This window comes from Haliaeetus leucocephalus, unplaced genomic scaffold (assembly GCF_000737465.1).
Source record: "Haliaeetus leucocephalus isolate CR32 unplaced genomic scaffold, Haliaeetus_leucocephalus-4.0 Scaffold339, whole genome shotgun sequence".
Lineage (NCBI taxonomy): Eukaryota > Metazoa > Chordata > Aves > Accipitriformes > Accipitridae > Haliaeetus > Haliaeetus leucocephalus.
This window is the reverse complement of record NW_010972775.1, coordinates 14,114,116-14,133,043: the sequence shown is the minus strand read 5'-3', so window position 1 is coordinate 14,133,043 and position 18,928 is coordinate 14,114,116. Positions and strand designations below refer to the sequence as shown.

General features: G+C 40.0%; 1 protein-coding gene across 1 annotated transcript in view; it reads left to right on the top strand.

Annotated features, from left to right (window-relative positions):
• The window catches only part of IL16 (interleukin 16), a 37,489-nt gene that overhangs the window by 12,241 nt on the left and 6,320 nt on the right, over positions 1-18,928 (top strand). Inside the window, exons 3-15 of the mRNA XM_010571935.1 lie at positions 3,090-3,226; positions 3,914-4,046; positions 6,313-6,406; positions 6,858-7,000; positions 9,163-9,273; positions 9,848-9,962; positions 10,176-10,249; positions 10,343-10,556; positions 11,642-11,759; positions 12,948-13,080; positions 13,946-14,033; positions 14,755-15,230; positions 17,701-17,839. Of these exons, the coding sequence (XP_010570237.1) occupies positions 3,090-3,226; positions 3,914-4,046; positions 6,313-6,406; positions 6,858-7,000; positions 9,163-9,273; positions 9,848-9,962; positions 10,176-10,249; positions 10,343-10,556; positions 11,642-11,759; positions 12,948-13,080; positions 13,946-14,033; positions 14,755-15,230; positions 17,701-17,839 (1,975 nt within the window). The remainder of the gene's footprint in view (positions 1-3,089; positions 3,227-3,913; positions 4,047-6,312; positions 6,407-6,857; positions 7,001-9,162; positions 9,274-9,847; positions 9,963-10,175; positions 10,250-10,342; positions 10,557-11,641; positions 11,760-12,947; positions 13,081-13,945; positions 14,034-14,754; positions 15,231-17,700; positions 17,840-18,928) is intronic.

Sequence of the window (18,928 nt, the reverse complement as noted above, 5' to 3'; positions counted from 1 at the left end):
GTGAACAAGTTATAGGAAAGGCATAAGCATGACTGTGCTCTTAACAGAGATGAGTTTGGGACAGTCTGAAAAGGCCCCCTATCAAGTTAAAATCAAGAACAAAATGAAGTGTGGAGAACAGCTATGCAAAGTTCCGTGTGTGTGTGTCCCCTGGTTAAACTATGACAGTGTGCCTGACCAGTATCTGTGAGAGGATACATAGATATTTCAAGGGAGCAGTACACAAGAGTAAGGACTCCTAAGAAGAGAAGCTGGCCAAGTCCAAACATGAATTCTGACTACAGAAAAAAAGGGAAACAACTTTTTTTAAACACTGACTCTGTAATACAATTCTTCTTTCACAACAGCCCCAATCCATGATCAGCTGAGATCTCAAAATAGTTAGCCAACTGGCAGAATAATTTCCTACCATTAATATCTATCTTACATTTCTCATGTTTTAGAACAAGCACACTACCCTATTGAAAACCCTGTGAGTTTAATGGATGCTTCGTGTATGTAGAATCTGGCCTGTAATTTCTTACTGATAATTGTCAATGTCCTAAACAACATCCTTGTCTCTAAATTGGAGAGACATGGATTTGACCGATGGACCACGGTGTGGATAAGGAATTGGCTGGATGGCCGCACTCCAAAAGTTGCGGTCAACAGCTGGATGTCCAATTGGAGAGCAGTGACGAGTGACATTCCTCAGGGGTTGGTACTGGGACCGGGGCTGTTTAACATCTTTGTGGGCAATACAGACAGTGGGACTGAGTGCACCCTCAGGAATTTTGCCTACGACACCAAGCTGTGTGGTGCAATCAACACACTGGAGGGAAGGGATGCCATCCAGAGGGACCTTGACAGGCTTGGGAGGTGGGCCCATGCGAACCTCATGAAGTTCAACAAAGCCAAGTGCAAGGTCCTGCACATTGGTTGGGGTAATCCCAAGCACAAATACAGGCTGGGTGATGAGTCGATTGAGAGCAGCCCTAAGGAGAGGGACTTGGGGGTATTAGCGGATGAAAAACTGAAAGAGGGTAGATTTAGATTAGGTATTAGGAAAAAATTCTTTACTGTGAGGGTGGTGAGACACTGGAACAGGTTGCCCAGAAAGGCTGTGAATGCCCCACCCCTGGAAGTGTTCAAGGCCAGGTTGGATGGGGCTTTGAGCAACCTGGTCTAGTGGAAGGTGTCCCTGCCCATTGCGGGGGGTTGGAACTAGGTGATCTTTAAGGTCCCTTCCAACCCAAACTATTCTATGATTCTAAAACAAAGGACCAATGCAAACAAACAGAAAAGGTAGCTCACATTTTTGGCTACTCAAGATCTGAAATTTTAAGGCATCAGAATTCTAATCTTTATTTTGTTACCGTGCTGAAGACTTCAAAGCACTGCTGTAAGATAAAAAAGAACATAATGTAGTCCCAATTTCAAGTATGTATTTCCCAAGATATTTACCTTGGGTGAAAAGTAAATATAGAAGCTCCAAAACAAATATTAGAGTTCAAAAAAACTGGTTTAAAATAGAATTCTGTCTATGCTTATACACTTACCTGTTACTCACTAGAAGCACTATTCATGAACAAAAGAGGCTTCGTAAAATTCAGACGCTCCTCATTAATAGCAGACAATCTGGAATGCAAGCAAACCCACAGAGTTAACGAGGCAGTCAATACAAGTATAGCCCTTATCCATTACCTACTGAATTCAGCCTGCAGTGAGCCTAGGGCTCCAAGTTAAATACTTCATTCACAGACTTAGATTTACTCTGGCAGGTTTCAGAATGGGAGCCAGGCTTCAACAGTCAGCCTGGAAGATGATGACCTTTGTTGTAATTACTGTAAATTCGAAGTTTGTGTTTGCTGTCAGTCAGGTATGATGTGATCCCTATTGATTTGTGGTGAAAGGGCGTAACGATTCTAACCCTCAGGGCTGGATGAACTCTGCTTAGGGCAGAAATTAAGCCCTACCGATGTTGAAGAAGTTGGTTACACAGCTTTCCTTGTGCTGTCAGGCTACAGATGACTAGAAGTAGTTCATGCCACTCTCACCAGGGGACCCAGGAACAATACAGACAGTTGACCACTGCTATATTTTGTGGCCTGTCCTAACATATGAAATTTGCCTCCCCTTCAGAATTCTATACCTCAGTCATACAAATCTTTTGGGAACAAGCCTGGATCCAGGATACACTGAGAGCTCTCTTCACTTTGTGGAGTATGGAGAGGCTGGCAAGGGCAGAGGAGGTGGGTTCAGCTGGGAGTAGAACGAGTGGATACTTAAAGTAGAGGATTTACTAAGCAAATGGAAAAGAAATTGTGTGCTAACTTTCCAGCTTTCCTTGTCTCTTTAGAATTTGTACGTGTTCACGCATTTGTGCTGCAGGAGTATATTTCCTAGACAAATGTGTTGTCCTTCATGTGCTTAGTCAATCCATTGTTTGCTTTACTTACTCATACAACTTAAGACAGTATTTCTCTTTCTGTATGGCCATATGTTAATGATTCATAACAGTGTTAAAAATGTGCTTACAATTAGTCCTCCAGATGCAACACATAGACTACAGCAACCTCAAACAGTCTGGAGTGGACAAAGAATCTTCCGCTGTTGCAGTCCTCACCGCTCCCCTGCCCCCACTTAACAAGTCAGCAGCAGGGGTGGAGCTTCTAGTGTTTTGTATACACTTATTTTCCATTCAGATTCTGTTTTCCAGAGTATTTCCTTTTCTGGCATATGTTTATTTTCCTGCCTGTCTTTTCTTGTAATAGTTAGCATAGGCAAAATTTATCCAGTTACTATGAAAAGCCTATTACCTGTTCTCTTCCACTCTATGCAAAGGGGCCATCTATTCTAATACTTCTTGTAGCCAGAAGCCACTGAAGTCCTAAGGAAAACAACTTTTTTGTAAACACTGACTCTGTAATACAATTACTCTTTCACAACTGCACAGTGTTAAAGGCCTGTTCCTGTTCTACTTGGAGGCAATCTGGTTTTAAGAACAAGAACATTTTCTGTATTTCTTAAAAAGGCTCAAGATAACTTTAAATAAGCTTTAACATCCTTGATACGTTTTATTTCATGCAACCTTTCATCTTCTGAATCAGGACAGCTGCATCTGCAGGCTGTGTACAACCACAGGGAACAGCAGCTCAGGAATCAAGCTCTCTAGGAATCCAAAATGTGCATCTCTCTGGAAAGGGTTCACAGGCAGCCACGTGCCTGCTGGAGACGCAGCAAACAGGTACAGTACATGTGGAGTCAACAAGCTTATTAGGGAGCCATTTGTCTGCATAGATTTTGCATGACCAGCTTTCTGTGACAAGCTATGCCTTGAAGCTCAGTTTCAGAGAAAGGCAGTGATGTTTGGGAATCATATCTTACAATGCTTCCAGTTGGAGAGACAGGTCAAGACTATAAAAATAAAACTGTGACCATTCAGTGATCTAATGCTTCTCAATTACACTAAGAAATAAAACCTGGAAGAATGAAAGATTGTACATAACATCAAGTTTTCAAATGGTGTTTTCCTAGTTGCCCTATTAAAGGGCAAGGTAGGATGTCACCAGCCTAGCAAGGTCACTGGAAAGCAATGTGAGCCAAAGTTCCTCAAAGGGAGTAAAGCGTATAGTCTCTGATCAATTTGCAAATCCAAGATGGTGAGAGAGGAGGAATATTTTGCCTGGATGTAAGCTATATGTGGAAAGGCAGCCTTTGATCACCAGGACTGAGCAGAAGAGAGCAGCAACAGGAAAAAAATCTAGCAGGGGATGGGGTGCATCACACATCAAGACATCTCATGGCAGCTCTTTTCAAGGCAAAGGGAGGATTGCAGCCAATTCCTCAGTTAGTGAAACACTTAGCACAATAGTGCCGTATTGTTCTTTGTAAAATGATATACAAGCATGTTCCTTTTTTCCTTTTTTTTAAGGGATGGCCGTCTGAGCCCAAGGGATGAACTGTTAACACTAAATGGACAATCACTTAAAGATCTGTCCACCAAGGAGGCCGAATCTCTCATTCACCCAGCAACACAGCTGATGAACATCATGATGGCTAGTAAAGTAAGCATGAAAGTTGTGGTCCCCTCCCACAACGGTGCGGTGATTTGACAACGTTTACTTGAGAGAAAAGGGGAATTTATGCATCAGACATTTGAAGAACGTGGTTTTGCTCTTCCTGACAAAACCCCAAACCTCTTGTGGTCAGACTCTGGTGACTTTCAGCATAGCTTTTTCCCAGATAAACAGAGGCTATGGGGAGGCCAAGGCCCTGGGAAATTCTAGCATGGACTGTACAACCCCTCCTTTTAGAAACACATAGCTTGCCAATGTTAATTTTTCATTTGGAAGTTGAGCAAAGACAGAGGTGGATTTAAGGGACGATCCATGAATCGAGAAGTCAGAGAGCAGGCCCTGTACTCAAGTAGTTCTGTGGACCTAGGATCTACAGCTAGGAAATTCCCATGGTGAATCTTACTGGAGTCTGCTACAGAGAGAGGGGAACAGGAGGCAGTATTAACAGGTCAGCAACCCAGGATTATCACCAAATCTTTCAGTGGAAAATCCTTTTGAACTTTCTTTCAGAGTCCATTTCATTGGATTAGACACATTTCATTTCAGGCTTCTTGTCCTCTCAACGCCACCCCAAACTAGGTGGCACCAAAGGCTTTTCACTTGCAAATTCTGGAGGAAACCCAAGGATGATGAATGGACTGAGTTAGTCCCCTACCATACATTTACCACTTTGAAGACAATAGAGCTCAGCCAGAGATTTGTTGCAGGCTTCAGATCTTGATACTCAAGGAAAAAAGGCACTTTCTGCTTGTTACCTGCAATAAGGTCACGCAGAAAGCTCTCATATGATCCCAGACTGAGGAAACACCCCTGACTGGAGCTGCTATCAGGTCTGAGTGTGCTTCTTTCTAGGACAGCAGTGAACTGTCTCACCCAGATGACTACTGGATTCTGCCAAGATTTTTGTTTATTTTCTCTCCCTTAAATGCCTAAGTGGCCAGAGATGAACTATATTAAACTTTTGTAGCGTAGTACCACTCAAGAGGCACCCAGGTGAACTGTGCATTTCAAGACAAGCCTGCACCAAATTAATTAAGGGTTAATAGCAAAGGCTTTTCAAGCTAGCTATCTTGGTAAGAGAAACACTGCAGAATCATTTTCAAAATGCGTCTTTAAGTATCTTCTCTGCGTTTCTTATTCTAAAGAGTTCCCTAGGGGAATGGGACTGGAAAGCCCTAGCAGGATTTTGCTACTTGGCAATGCCTCCACCTGCTGTCGAAAAGGAAAATTATCATTCATTAGTTCTTGAGGTATCTCCAAACAGCACTGCTAAACTCAGGCTTCTGGAAGAAAGCGTTTGTCTTAGTTGGCTCCAGACAGATTAGAACATATAGATCCTGCTGTAATGCTGCTCTTGTGGCCTGCAGCCCCTGCAGAATATCACAGAACAAAACCCTTTTATATTTGGAGGTTTGCTATATTTCAATCAATTTCCATATGCTGTCTGTATTTAGTAATGTTCTTCCTTTAACTATGATTCCCTCAGGATTAGTAGCATTCCCCATGTCATAACAGGAGGAGGACTTTCAGGAACCATACACATCCAGAAATTATTCATAACATCAACTATTATTCAGATGTGATCATTTATTTATTTTCAAACTGTTCTAAAACCATGTCTGTTTTATCTACCAGTTTTTAAATGCTAGAATTAGTGGCCATATTTTCAAAAGCAACTAAAAGTTTCCAAGTAGAAGGGGCTGGATTTTTGGAAAACACTAAAGCCTAGTCCTCAAAGGTTTTTAAACACCTGGATCATATTTTGACTAAACCCCATCCCTCTGAAATCAGCAGAAGACACCTATCCACCACTGCAAAGCTGGGCCTAAGAATTTTCCTTTTACAAATAAGGCCTTTCTAAGGTGATGGAAACCAAGTACCCCAAACCATCAGTTATCTCCAGAGTTAGAAAAGCACAGCTACAATTTACCCATATATCAAAATATTAGTCTGTCTGAACCAACTGGGGGTGTCCAATTAATTTTCTGTCCATTTTGACTAAAGACCAGAATCTATTTCTATCGTATTACTTTGGCAAGTTATAATCATGTTTATGGCAAAGTTTTGAGCTGTATTCTCCTTTATCATCCTAGTCATTTTAAATAATTAATTTTTCTCCATGTATTTTAATTCAGGCTGAAATTTGTGCAAGCCAAATTAGGAGAAATTCTATTTTTAAGTTCAGATCGCTTTCAAGAATTTCTTGCATAGCAATAGATTTATTTATTTTTTATTTTTTTTTTTTTATTTTTAGGAAACACCAACCTGTAAGGAAAGGCCTTTGGAAATACAAAATGGTTTTCTGCACAGTAAAGCTGCATGTCAACGGACTCGCAGTAACTCAACCAGTAAGCTGCTAAGAAGTAATCTTTTCTCTTGTAATATTCAGGGAGCACACAGTACAGCATTCATCATGTGATGGTACTGCAGTGTTGAAAGAAATTGCAGCTGTTGTCCAAATTTAGTCTGGGACCCTCAGATAAGAATTGCTGATGCATAAAAGCATCAGCTTTTATATTCACAATATCGTACAATCATGAGTTTTGTGCATAAGCGTTCCATTTTATGTTTTTTAAGGTGTATTCTAAATAGGCCAATGCTTTTTTGGCAGGGAATGTTTGCTTTTTACTATGTTTAACATTAATGGCTACCCCCACAGGGAGGATTGAAAAGATCACTCCCTTCACAGAGAGATTTACAAGAGGAAAAGCATTTCCAAGTAACATTTACCTGATAAAATGAATGTGCAGAAGTGTCCAATGCTCAAGAAATAACCCAGCCTCTCTCCACGTCTGACAGGTGTAAACCCATACTGGATCGGGGAGATGGACTGCACAGCGCCCCAGAAAGCTGTGCCCTTCAGAGACCGGCAGCCCCACGCTCTCCACACCAGCCGCAAGTCTCTTTCCCAACAGCTGGACTGCTCTGGAGGGAGAACCCCAGTAAGTGCTACAGGAAATCACCTGAAAAACAGACGAAACTGGCTCCAGTAAGAATCTCTCAATGACCTTGGCAGTCGTGTTTCCTGCCAAAACCTACCTTCCTTGCAGGCCCTGTCAGGGAAGATGGCACACGCCTGCTTCCTCCACTTTTTAACCCCATCCCTCCTCTGCGAGGACTAGGAGAGCAGGAAAGGCTCTGTGCCAGCAAACTCCCATTTATTTCTTCAGCAGCTTCTCCCTCCCGTTGCCCCGGCAGGTTTTACAGTGTGTGTAAATCCCCCTGTGTGGTTTGCACCACCTTGGTAGCCACCCGAAGCCGCCTCAGAGCTCACCGCTGAAGAGGCCCTTCCCAGGCGTCTCCCCGCCGCTGGCCGTGGAGATGCTCTGTGCACATGGCTGATAAAACCTCGGCCTGAGCTTTGGGCCCCGCCGCCGCGAGCCTCCCGAGTCACCTCCATTGGCCCAGCCATGGCCACAAGCAGGTATGGACTCGCCTCATGGCTGGTAATCGCTGCCCTCAGCTGCGCTGGCTGCGCGAGGCATCCCCCTTTCTGCCCCACAGTGAATCGGACATATTTAAACAACCTTGTTAATGTAGGCTAGAGACGGACAGTCTCTTGCTCTCCAGATGGATGCCAAGTGATTCACCACAGGCTAGGAGAGCGGAGGCTGGGCAAAGTGGAAAGGGTGGGGGTATTTATGGCCAAAGGTCCCCAGGCTCAAGCCTGGAGTGGGAAGATGGAGGTGAAGCTCCTCACGCACAGCTGCCAGCTCCCGCCCTGCCTGAGGCCTGGCTGGGGGACTCGCTCCTCCTCCCCTGTCTTTTCCTGGCCAGTCCCTCACCCTGGAGGCACCACAGCCTGATCTAGGGCTTTAACGGGGGTGAGGAGGTGGCAAAGCAGAGCACAAACCCCAACCAAACGCCACCTCTGCAGAGTGACAGACCGACCCTCAGGGATATGCCGGGCAGTCCTGCATGGGCAGATGCTGCTCGTTGGCAAGGGCTCTTCGGTGGCATCCCTGTTTTGGGTATCGTTACCCACCACACAGAGAAATACAAAAGATACCCCCTCACACAGAAGCAAAAGAAATTTGAAAACTTCTGATTTCAGATTCAGAAGACCCACAACAGACTAAGCAATCACCCTGATCTGGCAGAGGTATACTTCCTGGAGAGCACATTTTTGGTATTGCACAGACATTTCCCGCTTAGTCGTGTTCCCAATCCCATGTTGAATAAATAATCTTGTTTTCATGTCAAAATTGAGACATATTTTCTCATATATGCAGAAGCTGAAATCTTGGCTGATGTTCCACACACTTCAACATCTGTTAGTTTCACTTTGCTGTATTAAAAAAAAGTGTTGAACTCTCTTGGACTTGTAATGAGTGCAATTAACTCTGGCCATGCTGAACTTCATGCATAGTTAGCTTTAGGTAATGACTTTTGCCAGTGCTTAAATTAGTTTGTGATACCAAATTCCATGTTCAGACAGAAGGTTTTCATAAAGTATTTCATTAAAGGTTCATTAAAATGGGTCAAATCTCAGGGGCTGGAGTTAAGAAATCCACCATCTGTGGAATGGAGGGAGGAAAAGCACGGAGAAATTGCTTACCTTCATTATCAAGCAGTAGAAAGAAGCCTGTGTGGTGGCTTAACAGAGGCAGCACAGGGTAGTTCACAGTCCAAAGAACTTTTGTGAGCACTAATTCATATCTTGGGGGGAAATGCTGAAAACAGGTTCTATTTGTCCCAAGATAAAGTTATTTAGTTGCAAGATGAGGGAAGGAGTTAGAATTTCTTGTTTCTTAGTTCAGTTCATAGAGGCAAATATGATAATACTTGTTTAGGATCCCTAATGGCCACAAATGGGATTTTGGCATGGAGAACCAAGTGAGAGCACAAATATATCTTTCTACACCATCGCACCACTCAAGGGCCAACATTCTAGTTTAGTCACTGTGGGACAATTCCAGTGAGTAGTGATTGTTTGAGTAACAAGTGGCTTCTGAAAATTAGAGACAATTGATTTTTTTAAAAAAAATCTTTAGTACCAACAGTTATAAGGAAGAAAATTTGAAATAAACAAGTTGTCCTACTGTATGTCCAAGAATTTCTGCTTCTGCATTAAAATGATTTTTGTGTGTGTGTGTGTTCACAGGCAATTTCAAGGCCATCTAGATCACTAAGTACAGCACAGCTAGTGCACACATCCTGTGGCTCACAGGCTTCAGTAATCTCAAACATCGTACTGATGAAAGGACAAGGGAAGGTAAGACTGGTTCTGTTGATTTACCATAGAGTTTTACTTCATTTCAGAAATGTAATCTGCAAAGTGCAGGGAAGTGACTTCAGGTATTAAGGTTGCTACTTCTGGGTTGCCAATTCATACCCAGGCTTTGCCAGGAGTGATTAGTTGCTTCTTAACCTTCTGAAGTATCTCTTTGCTGAGGCACAGTTTTCAGGTTCTAGTAACACATCCACATCAAGCTCTGACATTTGCTCTTACCTTTATGGGAGAGGAAATTAAGGAGAAGAACAGATAAATACATCTCTCAAGACTGCTTATTGGTTTAAGGACAAAAAAAAAAAAGAATTTAGATACCTTCCTCTGTGTTTATAATAGTGAATTAATTGCTTGCAACAAACAAAAAGTAAATCATGAGGGTATTCTGCTGAAATTTTAATTTGCTCTTACTACTAGCACGTAGTTGACTATTTTTTCAGGGATTATACTACTCCATTGACTAGTACTGCCCATGTAGGTAACGGAGAAGAAACTGCAAATGAACTATTATGAGAACTGAACATGGGCTCTCACACACTGGTTTTCTTCCATAAATTAGGGTTTGGGCTTCAGTATTGTTGGAGGGAAAGACAGCATTTATGGACCAATAGGCATCTATGTCAAAACCATCTTTCCTGGTGGAGCTGCTGCTGCTGATGGAAGGCTACAAGAAGGTGGGAAATCCCTCTTCTCTCCCTTTTCCCACTCCAGATTCCCAAATAATAATACCTAAAGGCAGATTAAAGTGAAGCTGAAATGAGCCGTGACTCTTACACCTGCATCCATTACTGCATTTGCAAGACTCCTTTTGAGTACATGTGTGTATCATGTAACTTACTGCACCATCAGTAATAGTAACATAGTACAATTTTTCTCTTTAAAAACAGGTGATGAAATCCTGGAACTGAATGGAGAATCCATGCATGGATTAACACATTATGATGCTTTACAAAAATTCAAGGTTACGTACTCTCCTTCCAGAACATTTTCTGTCTTTACACACAACGTGCATGTGAACTCAACCCATTCATTCATTAACTTTTCTTTCTAGCAGGCCAAAAAGGGTCTTCTGACACTTACAGTCAGGACAAGCTTCAGCACGCCTCATTCTGCTTCCAGCTGTCTGTCACCCCATTTGTGTCAGTCACTGAGCTCTAGTACATGCATAACCAAAGAAAACAGCTCTTTCAGTTCGGAAAGTGCAGCATTCTCATTAAATGCTGCAAAGCCCAACGACAGGGTCATAATGGAAGTTACCCTAAACAAAGGTAAGTGCTAAAATTAACTGAGCACTGGCAAACAAGGCACTGATTGACAAAACACCGGTCATTTGCTCTCTGAATGTCTTTCATTGCTAATTGATTCTTTTCCTGAACTAAGTTTTTTTAATACACTACATTAGATCTTGGTTCCTGCCAGTGCTAACAACTATCTATCAAGAGCAGGATTTTGAACACCATCTGTCCTCAAGAGCCAATCATTCATTTTTTTTTTCATTCAAGCACTAGAGTCACATTCATATCCTTAATGTGAAAAAGTAAACCCCTTGGCAACAACTACCAATTATTAAGCAGATTATGCAACTCTTACCCATAATTATGCAATCAGTTCATTTAATTCTTGCAAAGGCTTAAAAACAAATAAAATACATATCTATATCTTCTTGTAGTTCTTTCACCTCCCTTCCAACTGTCATCATCTTCTATTTATAAATAACCACTTGCAAAATGAAATAAACTTTTAAATATAGGAACATGAAAGAAATGAACAAAACAAAGTCTCTACGAGGTAACAGTATGACTCACCAAACACACGGTATGGGATCTGACATCAGAGTGACTGTCCAGAGCAGAGGGTAAATTCACAAAAATCTTAAACTGTATTATATAAAACAGAAAGGGGATTGAGATGATACAGCCAACAATAGCCACATATCTTTAATTGTTGTTCTTTTTTTTTTCTATTCTGTCTCCTTGTAAAACCATTTGAATTCTTCTGTAATGACAGATATTTTGCAAAATAAACCTGCATTGTATTGTGTCTGTGACACCAGTAATAAATTGCAAACCAGATCTTGGAACCCCAGAAGAAATATCGGTGTGCACTCACTTTAATCATGGCGGCGCGGGGGGGGGATGACGACGGATGACGGGACAGAAAGGGAAAAAAAAAAAAAAGAAAAAAGCAATAGGAGCAGCAGCTAATATTGAATGTGAAACATTTGTGAACACAAGACTTTGGTTCTGGTTTGTATAGAAAAAAATAATTAAATTGAAGACAGCTTTAAAAAAGATAATTCCAATGGTTTGTTTTGACTGCTTATGTCTTTTTTAATTATTATTAATTCTTTCAGAGCCAGGTGTTGGCCTTGGAATCGGGTTATGTAGCATCCCTTACTTCCAGTGTATTTCAGGGATTTTTATTCACACCCTCTCACCAGGCTCAGTGGCACATATGGATGGGAGACTCAGGTAGGATGAGAAAGACTGTCTGTCTTATGCCACAAGTTTTTCATTGCTCTGTTTTATGGGTTTATTTTTGACTTGTTTGGGCAGGAAGTCTTAGTGCTTTCTGGGAGTTTTGGGTTTAAAGCATACGTGCTATTTTGAGGGTTTGAGCACGCATATTTAGGATATGTGGGATTTACAGATATATAGCAACCCAGTGAAATTACTGTCTCTTGGCCAGGCTGGGCTAGCTTTGAAGGTCTTAGACAAGCATATAGCATTCTTCCTGGAGGAGGCTTCCAAATGAGGAAGTATCTGGAAAACCCCAAACATATAGCATAATCTGGCTTGTTTGACCACTAGTTTTTCCTGATACAAGCTCCTCAAATTCTATTCCTTCTTGCCCAAGAGAAATACAGATTTGCTGAAATGAGCTTTGGTGGGAGTGTAGAAATTCACTTTGTAAGATTTATGACCAATTAGTAGTGATGAACATATTTAGAATTGAACAGAACACAGCATTACCAGTGAAGGCTTTTTGTTTAACTTTAGGTGCTGTGTAACACTCCTCTCTACATGGCTAAGACTTTAGCTGAAAGAACCGTGGTCTTAGACTTTGAAAGTTTGTATAATAATGAAACAGTGCCTTCAGTCAGCCTCTTAATGTATGTGGGTATTTGCAGTAGAGCAGAGAAAGGCAGTCTCAGTTTCCACGTGGGCCAAATTTGGATTTCACCTAGAAAGATTCAGTCTAGCAGTCAGCAGGATTACAATAATTTGTCGTTAGAATTTTTCTATTAACAAGTTATTCATACGTAGCAGAAACACAACATCCTTTCTGACCTTAAATAACACTAGCAGACCATAAAGATGTGAAAAGTGTTAACCTGAAGAAAGGAAGATGTAGGTGGAAGCAGCAGCTGAGCTGCATTCAGCAGAAAGACCACAGACACAAAGTGTGCATAGCTGAACACGAAGAAAGCTCAAAGGTTGCATGCAACAAGGCAGTTGGATCAAAAAAACCCTTAATGTCCAACTCATTCCCATTCCGTTTTCTGTAACAGGAACAGAGACACATAATGATTTAATCTGTGATTAAATTAGAGGTCAACCACATGAATTTGCTTTTTGTATACTTTCACGTGGGTGAGACAAGTTTGGGACAAAATCTGTTTTGTTTACATCCTCACTCTTTTTTTAATACCTCTGTAGGTGTGGAGATGAAATTATTGAAATCAATGAAGCTTCAGTACAAAATACAACTCTTAATGAAGTTTATGCTGTGCTAAGCCATTGTGATCCTGGTGCAGTGCAGATTATTATTAGCAGACACCCTGAACCACAGGTAGCATGCTGTATTCTTTCTGACTTTCAATAAAGGACATGCTGATAACTAAGTGAGGGAGCAGGTGCTAATCTAAAACAGGTGGAAAAAAGTTGATAACAAAGATGTTGATCTCTTTATAAGCATCACTGCACACAAACAAACCTGAGATACGCACTATCTTAAATATAATCATGTAAGATTTAAAGATCACTGGAGACAGTCTTGCATGAGTTTCTGTGCTGTGAACAAGGAAACTACAAAAATAACACTTAAGGAATAAACCAAAATATATTTCTTATGCAAGAAAGAATTCCCAGTAATGAGAAAATAATTTGAAAGAGGGAACATACCCTCAAAATAAAGAAATGTCCATACACCTGTCTTTCAATAATTAAAATTCAGGCCTTGCCCAGCCAATATTTACAATTAAATTAATATTAAAGTAAAATATTTTATTCTTGCAAGGTTTTTCTACAAAATCATTCCTAACACCAAATACTGTATAAATGATTATCAGGTTTAAATTGTTGCATTAATTATCATAAAACCACGGTATTAAATTATCTTATACTAGTAAATCCAGAACTCCACTTCTAGTGAAATATGCAAAAGAACATTTATCTTTGAAAGATCCCATTTTATCTAAACAACCAATATAAACAGGACATACATAGATATACTTCACCTATACTGGAATATACAAATATAATAGTATGCCATTACTTAGCTTTAAATTTAACTGATGTGTGGTATAACTATGTCTATTCATTTCCATTAGAGGACTTGCAGGACTTCGAAATCTTTGTGAAAGGAATAAATGTTTAAATGTTACTCATCACCCCACAGAAATCTCATGAGAGTATAATGGCATGATATTTCCTAGGTGTCTGAGCAACAGCTAAAAGAAGCTGTTGCACAAGCTGTGGAAAGCAACAGACTTGGAAAGGAGAGACACCAATGGAGTACTGAAGGTAAGGGAGTAAGTGCATTCACTGAGACATGGTAATTTTGACTTAAAAGATACATAGGATGAGTACACGCTGTATTAGAATCCTTGGTAACAGTCAAGTAACCCAGAGCAAAAAGGACAGTGCTCCTAACTTGCCTCCTAAGATATGTTACCAGAGTGATGAGAAAAGACCACACCTGTCTGATTGCCAGCAAAAATTTTTGTGCAAACTTCCTCCCGCTGTTGCTCAGCCTTTCCAATTCATAACCTCCGCTCAAAGCTTTTCAAACACCTGTTAGTAGCAGACAGGACTATGATAGCAAGGAACTGCACAATGCAGGTGATGTCCTGAGGACAAATAGCTTGTTAATCCCCCTTGGAAATGCATATGCAATCACGGTTAGAGCTATTTGCCCAGTCCAGGTATGACGTCCTCCTACGGTAACATATTGCAATGATACTCCTTTTAGTGTCCCCATTTCTCTTAAAGGGCCAAAGGTAACAGAATCATCATCAGGAAAACTATACTGCTGAGTTATATATATATATAGGGAAAATGTAACATTATTTTACTGTCCAAGAATGTTAACTGTTGACTTGTCAACCTACAAGCCTTTAATGCATAAATCATACCTTTGCATCAACCAACGATGGTATTTAGCTGCAAATTCAATCGACTGAATCTTAGAAGTGAGCACTTTGCATGTAACTGAAAAGACATTTTGAACATGTTCCTGATACAGGTGTTAAAAAACTAGAAATGAGCTGGCACGGAAGACACCCATGTGAAAAGCATATTGAAAGGAATGCTGCTCATTGCAGCCGCAGGACACAGAAGCTAATGACCCGCTCCAGCAGTGACAGCAGCTACAACCCTAGGTCCTCATGTAGTAATGGTGCTGCATACCAACTGGCTGACTTGAAAGCAAGAGTACATAGCATTGATGTACCAATTACCAGACAACCTGGCCTGCTGTACTCATTGTCTGGTAATAATTCAGAGAGAAGTTCCCCTCCTACTTGTAGTGAGGGAGGTCGACCCTTGCAAAACACTAAGAAATCCTCAGAGATCCTCGTTAGAAAACCTAAATCATCAAAGCCCAAACCTCCACCAAGGAAATATTTTAAGCAGGACTGTACATGTAATGACCAGCGTAATGCAGAGAGAAGAGAAAAGCTTGTATCAGAAGTGGCTGTATCACCTCCTGCAAGCATTCAGGTAAAGCAAAATTTGCAAAATTTTTCTTGTGTTTGCATATTTGTGAGGCAGGGGAAGGAGAAAGGCAAAGTGACTTTATATAATGGCAGGAAGAAGGGCAGGGAAGAATGAGAAAGTGTGAATACATATGTGAGGACCGGGGGAAGGGGATGAGGCTCTCCTGTTTTCAAAATAACATATGTATCTTAGTGAAGCCAGTTTTGTTCAAAATGTGATGTTCAAACTACGGTCAGAAGGCAGAGAAGTGTCTAAAGGGAATTTTCTTCCATATCAAGGAATCTGAGTTAAAATCCCAATGAGAGCAGCAGTGAGAATAAATTTGAGTCCCTCACTGTCATTCCTTGTGAACACTTGCCACTGGTGGTATTGAGCACTTTCTGGTTCCAGTACGACTGGAACAGCAATGTGCTCTGGGCTGGGACTACAGGAGTTTTCACAGCCTCTGATATCAGCTTGGTACGGTTGACCCTAACCTCAACACTCAGAGTCAAATAATTTATGAAGTAAAGAAGTCATGAAAAAATTTCCTTGTTTCAGTAGTGGATTTTTATTGGAAGAAAGCACTAACGTTATGTACAGCAGGTAATCTCGGGCTCATATACATTTCTTGAGACCAGGAGGTACTAAACTAATTTAGATTGCGAGGCACATATATATTTGTTGATGAGCTACAGTATTTGAAAACTGACTATATATTTGTATGTTACTACATTTCAGTTCCCTCTCTCATCTAAGATGGAACAGAAAGACAGTATTTCACATCTGCATGAGTGTGAGAGATTGTGAGAGCTGCATGTTGAAACAAAGTTGTGGTTTGTTTAAAAATGAAACTTCTTTCCCCTCAGTTTAGTAATATGCCAGCAGAAACAAACAGATCTCAATGCAATGCAAAAAAAAACCCACAAAAAAACCCAAACCTGTTCCCAAGCTGCAGAGATCAAAATAAAATGATACAGCTCAGACTGAAGTCCACCTATAATGTTAATATCCAAGACAGTTTCAATTCAACACCTCATGTAAGATCACTCTTACCATCCCCTAAGAAGAGAGCAGTAGAAACATATTCATCAATAGCTACTAGAAAATCTTTCAGAATTAAAATTCAGGGAAGTAAGTACTTGTTGAACTTATCACTGCATGCAACTTACTATTCTTCAGTACTCGGTTATTCTAAATGATAAGGAGAAAAAAAACCACATTAAGATCAATAAAGTCCATGAAAAGTCAAGCTGTGTTAATGAAGATAACTTCCTCTAGTAACACAGTCTGTATATCTGAGGGCAATAGCTCCTTTAAGTCCCCAGGAGAGAGGCTTTCTTGTCAGCATGTGTTTCAGATCATTAAGAGAAGGCTTTGTCATTGCTTTTTAAAATTATTTGTGTTTAACCCGTACTCCCCAAACATTTTGTATCAGTCAGTTTGAGGCCTGTATACCACAGTTTTATATGGGGATTCTGTAGACTGTAAGGTTGCTTTTTCATAACCAAGAATGCTTAACTAATATTTTCAACTGTGCTTTAAGCTGCATCAGTCAAAAGGTAGGTGTAACTGGATCAGTAAAGAGTCAGATCAAACTGTGTGTTCATAGTGCTTCCAGATTGGCCACTCACTTACCGAACATCTGATGCCTGCGTCTAACAGCAACAGAACACAAGTGCAACTTTCAAGAAGGACCTTAGCTGGCAGAGGATGGAGAAAGGCTTTCCTAGAATAAGAAAGTTGCATAACAAACACGAGCCCGTTACAGAAAAGCTAAGAAATTGTTCAATTACTGATTTTGTCAGGACAATCTCATTTTTTTCTAGACCTTCACTTTCTGTCCTGCTTGGTTTTGGTTCCTATTAGTAAACCTGAAGCTTAAGTACATAGCAGAGAGCACTTCTGGTGTCATAGCAGAGCAGAGGATAACTTGGTATCATTGGCTACAAAGGAATCAAGTAATTCCAGAGCATGTGTTAATGATGTTGAGTGTGGCATTTACCACAACCTCAAACTAATACTCTAACTTTATGTTTCTCACCCAATGACGATTTAGCTTGTCTAGCTTGTGCTTAAGGGCAAAAGGCTTCAACAGGAAAAAGACTTTAATATGAAGTTAGAGGAAATTTGCTTGACTGGTTTGCAAAAGTCTACTGAATGGCTGATTTTACAAAAAGTTAAAATTATAGTAGGCAGTCTTTTAGTTTATTATAAAGTTTATTAGTAAATTTTTGAGATGTTAATTGCAGATTTTCACAGTCTGTTTACAAGTGTAACCATAAAATATCATGCCAGCACTCTTGAAATATAGAATAAATTAAGTCCTATGAAGATTACATCCCAAGCAGAAGTGAAAGCTTGATTTCTATTCAATATTTCTTTTCAGATCAAAAACAAATGAAAATATGGTGGCAGTTTTTTTCAGATTCATATATAGTGTGGTTTGTATAATTACATTCTGACACACTTCTATTTCCTGTTTGTTCAGCAGGAAGTTGGAGAACCAATGCTAGAGGGACATCAAACTGATGTAACCCACAGTGTCTTTACCACTTCTCCTACAGCATATGATACTGAACACATAACTGCTGTTCCAGTGGGCAGAGATCAAGAAAGAAAAGCAAACTTAGGTATGTTTAATTCCATGGACGATTTTTGCAGCTAAACCTAGCATTTAGTTTGGATTCCAAAATAGGTATCAAGCTGACTTCACCTTTCTCTTTAAATGTAGACTTCAACTCATATCTGTAAATTTTGGGGTGACAGGTGCAATTTCAAATTATTGATTAATCTTTGAAAAAAGGGAAACTACATCAAAAGAAGCATAATAGATGATTTATTGTGAAAAAAGTGTTAATGGACAGGTACGCACTACTGCTGTATTTCTTCAGATGAAACTGCTTATTTGTATTGAAGATTTGATATTAAAGGTTAGTTTTAGCATTTCTAAAGGACATTTTTATGCATGGTTTCAAGGCTCAAGTGTTGCAATGGTACAAACTACTGATAATAAGTTAGTATTTTGTTATGCTAGTTAGAATTAAGGAAACTTAGTGTTAAGGGAAGTAGAAAATCTCAAGAGGTCTCTTACAGCCTGAACAGTTACATAATTCTGTAACTTCTGGCTCAGATTATTAAAAAAATAATGATGCCTAAAAAAAAATTAGTTACACTGAAGCTGATAACAGTAACTGTGCAGCTGCACAAGCATAAGTTTGCTGCCGTTCAGCTCTAACATTGAAATGCTTTATCAGTCTGTGATGTAAAAAATATTCCTATATTAGAATTAAGTTTTATTTACTAGAAAAATACAACTGGAAATGCCTACACAAATTTAAGGAAGCATAAATATTAATCAAAGATCTTCATTGGAGAGTCTTTTTACAGTGGGATATACTTTTAAATGTAGGAAAGAAAAATGATTTTTTTTTTAAAGAATTTACTGTAACATCAGCTTTTTCACAAGTCTGCAAACAACATTGCAATTTTAGCCTTCTATTTTAGCTGCTATAGCCTATATTATTACTTCAGCACCCCAGAATTTCAGGTTAACTTTAGAAGTTGCATGCCCTTTAGACAAGGGATATTGTACATAAGCATGGAAGAGCCTTGTTTTTCAGTTAATTTCAGTGTCAGGAATTGGAACTTGTAGATCAAGAGTTGTGCATTTTAAAAAAGTTTAAACTTTTTAGAAACTTAAAAAAAACCTATTGGAGGCT